The sequence below is a fragment of the Equus przewalskii genome, chromosome 6 (genome assembly GCF_037783145.1).
Source record: "Equus przewalskii isolate Varuska chromosome 6, EquPr2, whole genome shotgun sequence".
Taxonomy (NCBI): Eukaryota; Metazoa; Chordata; class Mammalia; order Perissodactyla; family Equidae; genus Equus; species Equus przewalskii.
The window spans coordinates 33,753,577-33,768,047 of NC_091836.1; the positions used below are offsets into that span (position 1 = coordinate 33,753,577).

General features: G+C 34.9%; 1 protein-coding gene across 1 annotated transcript; it reads left to right on the forward strand.

Annotated features, from left to right (window-relative positions):
• Positions 1-12,016: 12,016 nt before the first annotated feature.
• LOC103551569 (olfactory receptor 8A1) lies at positions 12,017-14,065 on the forward strand. Its single transcript, XM_008521095.2, has one exon. It carries the CDS (start codon positions 13,136-13,138, stop codon positions 14,063-14,065), a length of 930 nt encoding a protein of 309 aa, XP_008519317.2. The 5' UTR covers positions 12,017-13,135.
• Positions 14,066-14,471: the final 406 nt, after the last annotated feature.

Sequence of the window (14,471 nt, forward strand, 5' to 3'; positions counted from 1 at the left end):
ACCATCAGAAACTCTCATAGGGACCTAGAGGTAAAGACGACCTCAGGGATTCATTAAAAGTTGACTTTTCTCTAGGAGTCCTAGAGATTTCTTGTCCATGTGATGCAACACCAGGAAAACTTCCTCTGAGTTGACATCACTTTAGAGACTATCGCCATGAAAACTTTATTCAAATACATTTCACCCATGGCTTCTCCAAAGTCAAGTTCACCGATGACTTGCTCCCACAAGCAGGAAATAGTACCGAGAGAAATTTTTTTTTGGCTTTTTATTAATTAAGATTATGATAGATTACAACCTTGTGAAATTTCGGTTGTACATTATTGTTAGTCGTGTTGTGGGTACACCACTTCACCCTTTGTGCCCTCCCTCCACCCCCACCTTTTCCCTGGTAACCACCAATCAGTTCTCCTTATCTATATGTTAACTTCCACCTATGAGTGGAGTCATACAGAGTTCATCTTTCTCTGTCTGGCTTATTTCGCTTAACATAATACCCTTAAGGTCCATCCATGTTGATGTGAATGGGACGATTTTGTCCTTTTTTATGGCTGAGTAGTATTCCATTGTGTATATATACCATATCTTCTTTATCCAATCATCAGTTGCTGGGCACTTAGGTTGGTTCCGCATCTTGGCTATTGTAAATAATGCTGCGATGAACACAGGGGTGCATGGGACTCTTAGAATTGCTGATTTCAGGTTCTTAGGATAGATACCCAGTAGTGGGATGGCTGGGTCATAAGGTATTTCTATTTTTAACTTTTTGAGAACTCTCCATACTGTTTTCCATAGTGGCTGCACCAGTTTGCATTCCCACCAACAGTGTATGAGGGTTCCTTTTTCTCCACAACCTCTCCAACATTTGTCACTTTTTGTTTTTGTTATTTTTGCCATTCTAACAGGTGTAAGGTGATATCTTAGTGTAGTTTTGATTTGCATTTCCCTGATGATTAGTGAACATGAGCATCTTTTCATGTGTCTATTGGCCATCCTTATATCTTCAAGAGAAATATTTTTGACATGTTCATTTGGTACAGAACCTTCCCCTGTCCAAAACCTGAATCTCTGCTTAATGGTTTCTTTGCTTTAGTTATTTCTAGCACATATCTAACATATGTAAATATACACATTATATATATATTATATGTAATGTAAATGTATGTCTGACACATAAACATGTATACAATGTCTTTACATATATGTCTCAGAATCTTTGTAGATAAGCAAACAACACTAGTATGGCACCAAGTAAGTTGTTCATCACTACACACCACAGAAACACAACAACACGCATTAATTCCACAAGAAGAGGCATAGAGCTTGGCTGGAGAGAAAAGATGGTAGCTGACAGGTCTTCATTTAAAATGGCCTCAACTTCTAAGGAAGTGAATAAAATTAAGGTCATTAAATGAGAGTCAAGTGGAACAGCATTCTTTTTAATATTTAATATAGCTTTAATTTGTACATCATTTAGCATTTTGAAATTCTAGATTTAGAAACAAAAAGATATTGTTCATGCACTTTAGGAGGCCATAGTCTAACAGAAGCAGCTCTCATATTGTCTCTTGTTCCTTTGCCACTTTCCCAGTGTCCTATGCAGTTCTTTTTCTTCTTTAAGTGCTTGGTGAGCTCTTCTGTTCAACAACCTCCTCTATAAGAGAGTCTCCCAAACTAGAAACTTTAGTCGTCATCTTCCTATTAAGCCCTTAACCTGGTATCCAATCACTTTACTGGATATTTACAAAAGGCTGTCCTGTGATCAATTCAAACACCAGCTTCAAAGCTGAGCTCCTCTTCTCATCTGCAAAAGCAGTTACCTCCTCAACTTGCCTATTCAGTGGGTACAATGTGGAAAAGGAATGACAGTGGAGTATCAATAAGGTGACTGCCTATAAATTTGCCTAAAATAGCCCTAGTTTATGCCACAGAGATAATGGGAAAGAATTCAGTTATGGTGCTCCCTCAGGGCTCATCTTTGCTACAGGTAGCGCCTCAAAGCTCTTCAAAATAAAATTCTTATTTTAAGTATTACATTTCAGGAACATATGTACTATTTCATAAAGAAAATCTCCCTCTACAATGCTATAAAATCTACAATTTCCTAAGGAGGAAAGATAAATCAAGAGTGTGGGTGGAGTGAAATACAGATAAGGTTAATCAGAAAAAACTAAGATGGTCTTCAAGTGCAAGTTGTGGTTTGATAGGTATGACCACGAAGATGATTCTAAACATAATGAAGACATATCCACAGACAAAAAAAAATTTTTTAACAAAAATCTTGGACAAATACAGAACAAAGATTGAAGGGGCTATCTGCAATTTACAAAGACCCTTACTGAGAACAAAAATCGCACACTTTCTCTGTGAAATGTTCCAGAATTTCACAAAGCCTTTTCTCAGGAACGTTATCCTGGTGACTAGCTTAAATCAGGAAGCAATGTTTTATTGCGGAAGTTCCTGAGTCTAAAGAGCTGCTCTGTCTGTACTGCCTTGAACAAGACACTAAGTTCTCTTTGCCTGGAATTTACCCCTCTGTAGAACAGCAATAAGTAAACCTGATTTATCTGTCATGATGTTGTAGAATAAACCAAATCAGATGTTGTTAAACCCAGTAAATACTTTTCAGTCCTATTTTACTTGATACTGTTGACAGCTAATTCTTACCTGAACTATTCACATCCCTTCACTTTCAAGACACCTGAACTTTCTGAGTTTCTTCCAACTTCTGGCCACTTACTCTCATTCTCCTTCAAGGATCCTTCTTACCTGCCCATAAATGTTGGTAATCCATGGATCCTCAACTTTCTTCCTCTCGTCCTACTTATTTTCTCCAAAAGATCTCATCTACTTCCTGACATTGAATGATTTGACCTGTTGCATCTATGTTCCCAGGTTAGATTTTATACCTGAAATACCAGCAACCTACTGGACATCTGAACTTGTATGCCCCACGGACACCTAAAACTCAATACACAGAAAACTTATTTAGCATTATCTTTCTCTAAAATTTCCCCTTCTCCTATGTTACCCTATCTCAGAATATGGCATCATTTTCCTAGTTGCTCACTCCTCTCCATCAGTATTTAAATCATGTTTATTTTACCATTTAAAAGATTCATGCTAGTTGCCTGAAATCAGTTACTGAAAGCTAATTTACCAACAGGCCAATTTACTGAAAGCCAATTCACTGAATATGCAATTTGTAACATGGTCAATTTTTTATGTTTAGTTTTACTTTGAGTTTTTTGTAAGTAGTATGTGTTTATTTCATAAAATTAGGAAATGTAGGTAAACATAAAACAGAAAATTAAAATTACTCATATTTCCACAATCCATAAATAATCAGTTAACAATTCTGTGTATATTGCTCCAAATATCTTATGCATACACTTAATTTGCATAGTATTATTTTATGATAAAAGATACCATATTGTATATAAAATTTTTAACTTTTTTTTATTTAAAAAATATCATGAATGGGGCCATGTGTGGTTAAGTTCACACATTCCAACTTGGCGGCCCAGGATTCACAAGTTTGGGTCCTGGGTGCAGACCTACACACTGCTCATCAAGCCTTGCTGTGTCGGAGACCCACATACAAAACATAGAGGAAGATTGGCACAGATGTTAGTTCAGTGACAATCTTCCTCAAGCAAAAAGAGGAAGATTGGTGACAGATGTTAGGTCAGGGCCAATCTTCCTCACCAAATATATATATATCATTAACATCTTTCATATAAATGACTAAAATTAAACATCATTCTTAATGGGTTTGTGGTATCTTTTTGATGGGAGAACTATAAGTCTGTCAATTCTTCATAGTTTGAGAATTTTTATGTTCACTTTTTCACTATAAACAATGCTGAATACATCATGCATTTTTGCAAACATAACATTATTTTCTTAAGATAAATTCCTGAAAGTACGATTGTTGTGTCTAATGATGTGCTTTTTATTAAAGCTTTTCATACACACTGCTGAACTGTACTTACATAAGGTTTTCCCAATATATGCTCCTACAAGCAATATACAAGAGTGCATTTTACCCTATGTCCTGGCTAACAATAGATCTTATCACTCAAAAACTTTTCAATCTAATTTGATTCTGAAAATGGCATCTCATTTTTATTTAATTCACTTTCTTTGATTACTAGTGATGCTGGGCATTGGAAATTTTTGTTGGCCATTTCTATTTTTTCATTTTAAGTCAACTTTACTGATTTAAATTCAATAAGTTATTAAATACAACTATTGTACATAAGCAATTTGCATTACCACAAGAAGTCACCTCATCCACCTTTGTAGTCAATTTCCCTCTATCCCTGAGCCCAACCACTAACTTGCTTTCTATTACTATTGATTAGTTTTGCCTGATGTAGAATTTCATATAAATAGAACCATACAGAATGTGCTCTTCTGTGTCTGATGTATTTTACCCAGCACAATGTTTTTGAGATTCATTCATATTGTTGTGTGTATCAATAAAACATTCCTTTTTACTGATTAGTAATCAGTAGTATCCATTAGTAATCCACTGTATGAATATATCTACAAATTAGTTTATCCATTCATTTGTTGATGGACAGTTGATTGTTTCCAGTTTGGGCTATTATGAATAAAGCAGATATATGTATTCATGTACAGAACTCTTTGTGAACAAATTTTTTCATTTACCTTGGATAAATATCTGAGAGTGGAATTCTTTGGTCATAGGCAAGTTTAACCTTATAAGAAGGTACTAAACACTTTTGCAAAGAAGTTGTTTAATTTTACATTTCCAGTTGCGAGGTACAAAAGGTCCACTTGCTCTACATTCTCAAAGACAGTTAATGTTGTCAGGGTTTTTTTTTTAATATCTCTAGTAGCTACATAGTGTTATGTCATATGTTTTGGATTTGCCTGTTGATACTGAACAAATTTTTATGTTTCTTGAACATTTTCAATTCTTCTTTTATGAAGTGTCTATCCAAACTTTTGGTTTAGTTTTAACTTGGTTACTTGTCTTCCTGATTAGCGAGTTAAGAGGTCTTTATATGTTCCAAATACAACTTCACTGACATTGAATACCTTCTTCGGGTCTGTGTCTTGTCTTTTCATTTCTTTAATAGTCTATTTCAAAGAATATAAGTTTTTATTTAAAGTTCAATCGTCATTTTTCATCTTTTATGGTGAGTGCTTTTGTGCCTAGTCTAAAATCTCTTAGCCTATACCAACATCATGAAAATTTTGTTTTTTCCTCTATCAGTTTTTAAGTGTTTCCTTTGGCTCTTGGATCTATTATCTATTTTAAGTTAAATTTTTTCAACTTTTTATAATGGAAAATTTTAAACATACACAATATAAACAGAATAGTTTACTAAATGCCCATGAACCCAAAACATAGCTCAACAATTATCAACATTTTACACTTCTTATATCACCTATATCTCTGCCCATCAACTATAAAATGTTTTAGCTGTGTCTTCAAATAATTTTTCTGTCCCTTCTCTTCCTTCTTGGACTCTAATTATGCAACTGTTAGACTACTTGATATTGTTCCACAAGTTATTGTGTTTGTTCATTTTTTCTACGTGTCTTAGTTTTAATAGTTTCTATTGCTCTATCATTAATCTTCTCTTCTTCAATATATAATCTGCTATTAAAGCCATTCAATACATTTTCATTTCATATTTTTCATCACTAAAAGTACTATTTTATTCTTATTTATACCTTCCATTTTTCTTTTCATTATGTTCATATCTTCATTTAAATCCCTATGTAAATTTGTAATAGCTGTTTCAAAACACTTGTCTTTAAATTTCATCAGATCTATCATTTCTATTTCTTTCTCTTGCTTTTCTTACATATTTTCTTGCTTATCTGAACATCTAGTAATTTTTGATAAGACACTGGACATTGTTAACTTTCTTAATTGTTTTTTATTTCTTTAAAATGTTTTAAAGTTTGTTTTGGCAGCCAGTTAAGCTGCTTGTAGATTGACTTCATGTTTTTGAGGCTTGATTTAAGCTTTGTTAGTACATATCAAGCATAAGTTTTGTTCTAAAACTAATTTAGCCCTAATGTTAAAACACAAACCTTCTGGGCTCTCTATGGAATGTCACAGGTGTCCAAGAAGATCTTGATAGCTGGTTATAACACAAACATCTCATAGTCTTGTGTAAGTTCTGATAATTAATTATTTACCTTAAAGTTTTTAGGTATGTATTCTTTCTCCAGCTTCATGGAGTTTTATCTTAGAAAAGCATAGCTTAATACTTTGACAAAGATATAAGGAGACCCCTATACAGATTTCTGACATCTTTTTCTGTGTGGCTTCAATATATTTCTCTACATGTTCCAGCTACTTCAGGCTCCAAAAACTCTGGTCTGAATCTTCTCAACAACTCACCAAACATCTTCCACCCTCTTTGCATATACCTTCTTTGGTCCACAATCTAGAAAGTGTCTCCAGACAAAAATTCATGATGAATACAGGGCTCACCTCATTTCTTCCTCTTCTGTCTTAGATCATAATTCATCAACCTATTGCCCAATGTCTTAAAAAAGTTATTTTATATGTTTTTTCCAGTTTTTCAATTGCTTATGGTGTATATCTTATGGGGGGGGGACAAAATTCAGTCCATAGCACATTTCCACAAATAAATAAATATTATTAAATTATTTCAAAGTGAGATAAAACACATTTTCAAAATAATACAAAGTATGAAAGAACAAAAACACTCTGAATTAGAAAAACATAAATTAGGCAATAGAACTCTGGAAATTATTACAAATAAAAGAAAAAATAATTTAGGAAATTGAGATTGAATTAGAAGTAACAGAAGAGCAAGTAAACACAACAGATAATACCTTAGCAGAAATAGAAGGCAAAAAAGAGTGATAAAAGTAAAAAGAAAAAATAAATGAAGAGAATTAATGGGAGAGTAATAGATGTAGCTACAAGGCCACGAAGATCTACTCTGAATAGAATAGGAGCCCAAAAGAGGAAACCAAATCAAGAGACAGAATAAAAAATGAAAACTACAATTCAAGGAAATTTTCCTAGTGTTAAAAAAAAAGATTTGAAGTGGCATATTGAAAAGAAACATCACATCAAAAAAAAATTGCCCAAGAATCAATATCAAAACATCCTAGTAAAATTATTGGTCTCTTTTAATTAAAAAGAGATCCTTTAAAAACCATGTAGGTCAAATTTCCTAGTTCTTTTTGAAAAGATTTAGAAACAATAATTAACCCCAAAACAATGAGCCTCTGTAGGACCTAATTTTTGACCTTGAAACATCATTCAACACTAAAAGAAACCAAGTTTCTTGGAGAAATGGTTGATTGCTGGTTTGAAGAATGAAATGCATGAGATGAGCTCAGACCATCTTGTCATATCAGATAGCAAGGAAGGTATTAGAGACTAATAGCACTGTGTCAAAATGACTTGAGAGATAAACTGAAGAGAATTCCACAGACCACAGATAGGAAATTTTGAGCAATAAGAGGATAATAATTACAATGGACTGAAACACAAAACATATATTTAAATTGGTGAGAGTATAAAGATACTAAAGAAAAATAACTGATCACCTTTGAAAGATAACAAGAAACCAAATCATTATTTTGAAAATTAGAAAATGAAGGTGATGTAAGTGTTTTTATCTGAACCGTGGTGGTAGATACTCAAACCTATGCATGTGATAAAACTGCATTGAACTAAATGTGCACACACACACAAATGAGTATGAGTAAAACCCAAGAAACCTGAATAAGATCAGTATATTGTATATGGCACTATGCAATATCCTGGGTGTGATATTGTACTATATTATGGCAAAATTGTTACCAGTGGGGAAAAGCGCATAAAGAGTACACAGGATCTCTCCACACTATTTCTTACAACTGCAAGTGAATCTGCAATTATCTCAAAATAAAAACTTTAATTTAAAAATCTTCATTAACAATATTTTCATGGATAACATATTACTGAATGTATTCTTGAAAAGCATATTTTCTTATGAACATATTTCCCTCATGAGTGAGAATATATGAGTAAAGACTTCTTATCAGTCTACCTTCTTATATCCCTCAACCTCCTACCATTCTACACTCTCAGTCTACAGGTGCAGCAGCAGGGTAACAAATTTAACATTCCTTATAAATTAAATTCCTTTATTAAAATTACACAGATTGTTTAAGTAAAATATTTGAATTTATTTTAAAAATCCTTTAAGATAAACATGTTATGGAAAAAGGAAAGTCTCTTCAATAAATGGTGTTGGGAAAACTGGACAGCCACACGCAAAAGAATGAAAGTAGACCATTATCTGACACCATAGACAAAAATTAACTCAAAATGGATTAAAGACTTGAATGTAAGACCTGAAACCATGAAACTTATAGAAGAAAACATAAGTAACACGCTCTTCAACATCAGTCTTAGTAGCATATTTTCAAGTACCATGTCTGACCACACAAGGGAAACAAAAGAAAAAATAAACAAATGGGACTACATCAAACTAAAAAGCTTCTGCACAGTAAAGGAAACCATCAACAAAACAAAAAGACAACCTAACATTTGGGAGAAGATATTTGCAAACCATATATCTGATAAGGTGTTAATATTCAAAATATATAAAGAACTCATACATCTCAACGACAAAAAAACTAACAACCCAAGTAAAAAATGGGCAAAAATTCTGAACAGATATTTCTCCAAGGAAGATATACAGATGGCCAACAGGCACATTAAAAGATGTTCAACATCACTATCAGGGAAACGCAAATCAAAACTACAATGAGATATCACTTCACACCCATCAGAATGGCTATAATTAACAAGATGGGAAACAATAAGTGTTGGAGAGGATGTGGAGACAAGGGAACTCTCACACAGTGCTGGTGGGAGTGCAAACTGGTGCAGCTGCTATGGAAAATAGTATGGAGATTCCTCAAAAAATTAAGAATAGAACTACCACATAATCCAGCTATTCCACTGCTGGGTATTTATACAAAGAACATGAAAACATGAATGTGTAAAACTACATGCACTCCTATGTTCATTGCAGCATTATTCACAATAGCCAAGACTTGGAAGCAACCTAGGTGCCCATCAAAGGATGAATGGATAATGAAGATGTGGTATATATACACAATGGAATACTACTCAGCCATAAAAAATGATGAAATCTGGCCATTTGTTACAACATGGATGATAGACCTTGAGGGATTATGCTAAGTGAAATGTCAGAGGGAGAAAGTCAAATACCATATGATCTCATTCATAAATAGAAGATAAAAACAACAACAAACACATAGATACAAAGATTAGATTGGTGGTTACCAGAGGGGAAGAGGAGAGAGGAGGGAGAAAAGGGTGATTAGGTATATGTGTATGGTGATGGATGGTAATTAGTCTTTGGGTGGTGAACATGATATAATCTACACAGAAACTGAAATATAATGATGTACACCCAAAGTTTACATAATGTTATAAACCAGTGTTACCACAACAAAAACATTTTTTTAAAAGGAAGCCATTCAGCCCATAGTCAATAGGATGCAAAGTCTTTAAAAAGTTTAATAAACAGAGAAAGCTCATAATAAAATGTTTAAGTGAAAAAGTGAAGGCTATAAACTATATGCATGAGTATGATTCACAATCTATTTTTTAAAAAATCAGAAAGAAATTCACCAAACTTTTACAATAAAGTTCTTGGAGTTAAATTTCAAAAAGACAAGAAAAAATAAAAATACAGAAACCATTAAAGAGTGAAATATACCGTAGTTTTCCTCATGAAACAGGCATCTGTAATTACATCAAAAGAACTATATTTGAAGATAACATTTCAAAAGAAAAACAAAAGCTGATACTATTTCACAAAAATGGAAAATAAAAATGCCACCAGTTAAACTGATGCATCTTTGATTGAAAAACATATTCTCATTTCAGTGTTGTTAAAATGTGCAAAAAAAATAAAATAAACATTTTAAGTCTAGTTGCTTTTGCCTAATGGTCAATAACTAATGATGAGCATACGAGCATAATGGTAGTAACTGATGATGATGCTGATGGTAACGACTGAGGTTGTTGTGGTTGTGGTGGTGATGACAATGCTAATATGGTGGGGTTGTTGGTCATAAAATATTTGAGTGCTGGCATCAGGCTCTGAGTTTCTCAAGTTGCAAGGTGACTCTCCCAATAAAAGGAAAATTAACACATCTGGGAGTCAAAACATGATTCACAGCACACGTGTAAACCATGACCCTAATTGCTCCTTTAGTAAGCACTCCAGTCTCTGAAGTGACTGCATCCCAGGAGAGGTTCGGCCCATGTATATATAAACAGATCCCCCCCAGTCTCCCAATCTCAGTGACCCATTTTTCATGACTCTGTAGGCTCCTTTGAGCAAACTTAGGACTAGATATAAATTTGTATGATTCTCACATTTCCTGATATTTATTTCCTGACTGTTGAAACCAAGGTATTCCCTACAATTTCCAGGAGACCGTGTTCCATTTTTCCCTCAGCACAGGTATTTAATTACAGATTTAAACAATTGCATGAGAAAAATATTTCTTCCAACCATATGTTTACCTTCATCTCTAAGAGTTTTTTCTTTGTGTGCTCTCTTCTCATCAGGACCAGTCCTGAGCCTCTGATGGTCTGGTAAAACTACAGGTAACAATTGTAGTAACTGATGTCAAATATGTGGGTCATGTTTGCCTATTTTATATTATTAGATGATTATGGGAGTAAAAGTTCAATCAATGCTGATAAAATTTTCCCATCTGCACTGTGCTAAGTGAGTGGTGTTCACTCTGCACTACTTTGGGAAGCATTTTGATTTCTGGTAATAGCAACTCAAGCTAGATTTCCTATGTTTCTTATTGTTTTAAGAGGTATAACTTGGGAACAAAGGGATATGTAAGATTTTTTTAACCTATTGTTGTTTTCCAGAAGAAATTTGTCCCCCCTGTAACAAATGGAAATAATATTCAAAAAATCTTAGCCACCTCTGCCAGTAGTTATTACAAAGTTGAATATCTCACCACCAATAATTTAACATATAAGATTTAAAATGCAATGCAGACTTTCTTGTCTTCATACCACATCCTAAGGATTTAAAGTCTCTTACACCTAAGAAAAAGAAATATAATTGGTCTTGGAGATATTATTACAGGAATCACTGAGACAATGTATTTTAAAGTACTACATTAAAAAAGCAGGTTACAAAATGTTTTTTAAAAAGTACATATATACATATACGAATGTAAATACATGCATGCATAGAAAAAAATCTAGGATAGTCATTACCATTTTTAGCCTACAAGTAGCAGGAAAATGGTAATTTTTTAATTGAATTTCTAATTTTCTACAATGCATATATATTACCTTCATAATTTTTAAATGCCTGAAATAGCAATAAAATCCATCTTCTATCTCAAAAAAAAATCAATAAGTTAAGTTTACTAAATAATAATAAAGTGCTACACAAAGATAAGCTACAACAAAACAATATAGTTTAGTGGAAAGAAAATAGACTGGAGGTCAGAAGTCCTGGGTTTTAGGCCCAGTTCTGCCTCTTGCTAGCTGTATGACTTTGGGTAACTTATTTAACTTTTAGAGCTTCCATTTTCTAAAGAATGGAAAAGATAATATAGCATTCCTCTTTTTTTCACATGCTTTGCACAAACTAAAACATAAAGTCTAAAACAGATTCAACCACAACATAGCTTAGAACTGTAGGTGTAAAGATTTATAAGGATACACACTCGGGCCAAGAGAAGAAGTTCATGGTCAAGAGAGAGCAGTTTGAGTTCCAAGTGCCCAATAATTAGCAGACTCCAGAGAAGCCACTTGGTGTCTGACAATTCAGTTTTCTTAATATGACAATGGGAATAAAAATCTATTATAAATAACTTCTCAGACCCAAAAATTTTAGTTTATATGGTTGACCTTTGAAGAGCATTATACAAAATATAGTAATTATATAAGGAAGCAATTAAAATAGCAAGACAAGGCTTTTAGCTTAAGAAATATATATTATAGATGGTAATGTCTATAGGTATCATATCCAGCAATATTGATCCATGCTTCTTAGGGAAATATCTATAATTTCAGTTCTTTGCCACTAGGGCAATAATGGAGCCATGGTTTGATATTATCATCTGAAGATAATAACAACAATTATAATACTAAAAATGGCTACCAAGTACTTACTCTAGACTACACTATGTGGTAGGGCCCAGGCTGCACCACAGATCAATTACATCAGAGCCTCAGCAGGAAGAACCAGGCATCAATACTTTTAAATTCTCCAGGTGACTATAATATACAGCCAATGTTGAGAAGCACTGTCTTAGGGTCTCAAGTCCAGTGAAAAACTAAGAACAACTTCTGGACACCTGATGACAACTCACATTTTTATAGGATCTGAGTGCTTCAAAAAATTTTTCTAAATATGCACTAGCCCATGTTATTTTTACAATCACCTTTGTAATTGATATCACTAATTTCTTCGTCTTTCAGATACAGAAATTGACTCGTACTCAGCAATACTGTCGTAACTACCATATCGCCCTCACACTGCACCGATTTGAGATAGGTATTCACATGTTCACATTCAGGGAATATTCAGGAATTGCATAGATGACAGGGAAATTTCATTTCTGAAGCAAAATTACATCTCCAACTACAAAATATGAAATATACTACTTGTTCCTTATAGGGCAGAGGTTCTCAAACTTTGCCTGCATCAGCATCACCTGGAGAGAGTGTTAAATGCAAATGCTGGGCCCCATCCCCAGAGTTCCTGATTTGGTAGGTCTGGGGTGAGGCCTGAGAGATGCTGATGCTCCAAGGACTACACATTAAGAACCACTGCTCTAGGATATTTGAGAAACCTGAAAGCAGTTAAAATTCCAGATCTTTCCCCCTTTTTCCTCTCATCTCCATATCTTTGAAACACCCAGGGTCTGGTCTTCCTCCCAGCAAACAGCAGGATGAGGGGAAAGTGCATCAGGAAAGAGCCAAGGATCTCTCAGCTGGCCCCAAGTTCTCAAAATTACCTTCACCACAAAGTCCATGATGCAGCCTTTCATGGGGTTCTTCTCTCGCATCCCGTAGGGTCCCAACCAGAGGACAATGGCTGCAGAAAATCACTCTACAGTGACAGAGTTCATTCTTGGGGGATTAACAAATCGGCCAGAGCTCCAGCTCCCCTTCTTCCTCCTCTTCCTTGGGATCTACTCAGTGACCATGCTAGGGAACCTGGGCATGTTCACACTGATTTGTCTGAATGCTCAGCTTCACACCCCCATGTACTACTTCCTCAGCAATCTGTCACTCGTGGATCTCTGCTACTCCTCTGTCATTACCCCTAAAATGCTGGTGAACTTTGTGTCAGAGAAGAACATCATCTCCTATGCCGGGTGCATGTCACAGCTCTACTTCTTCCTTGTGTTTGTCATTGCCGAGTGTTACATGCTGACGGTGATGGCCTATGACCGCTATGTCGCCATCTGCAGCCCTTTGCTTTACAACATCATCGTGTCTCATCAAGTCTGCACCCTGCTGGTGGCTGTGGTCTATGCTATGGGGCTTATTGGCTCAACAATAGAGACTGGCCTCATGTTAAAACTATCCTATTGTGAGCTCTTCATCAGTCATTACTTCTGTGACATCCTCCCCCTCATGAAGCTCTCCTGCTCTAGCACCTATGACATTGAGATGGTAGTCTTCTTTTTGGCTGGATTCAACATCATAATCACCAGCTTAACAGTCCTTATTTCCTATGTCTTCATCCTCTCCAGCATCCTCCGCATCAGCACCACAGAGGGAAGGTCCAAAGCCTTCAGCACCTGCAGCTCTCACCTTGCAGCAGTGGGGATGTTCTATGGATCTACTGCATTCATGTACTTAAAACCCTCCACGGCCAGTTCCCTGGCCCAAGAGAACGTGGCCTCCGTTTTCTACACCACAATTATCCCCATGCTGAACCCTTTAATCTACAGCTTGAGGAATAAGGAAGTAAAGGCTGCTGTGCAGAAAACACTGAGGAGAAAAATGTTTTGACGAAAATATTATCATTCTTTCTCAGTTTTAAAAGTAAGTTGTTACAAAGACCAGAGGGATGCCCTCTGAATACTTGCCTAAGCATGATGGCAAACAATCACTTCTCTACATGGTTGAGTGAATGCCTCCTGCCCTTCTTCCCTCTTCCTTCTTTCTCTCTCTATTCTCATTTCTCTTTGAAACCAAATGATTTCAAGTTCATGTTTTCTTTCATTTGGGATCCATTTTCTCCCTAGTGAGTTCTTTGGCAAATATTTACTATCTTAATCATAATTTTAATAGAAATTTTAAACTTTCAGCATTCATGTAAAATTCATTCATTGTTTTATTACGTTCTATATAGAAAATATATTCTTACTTTTTTTCCCTTGGGAGTATGCAAAGCAAAGAGAGGTGAATTTAAAAG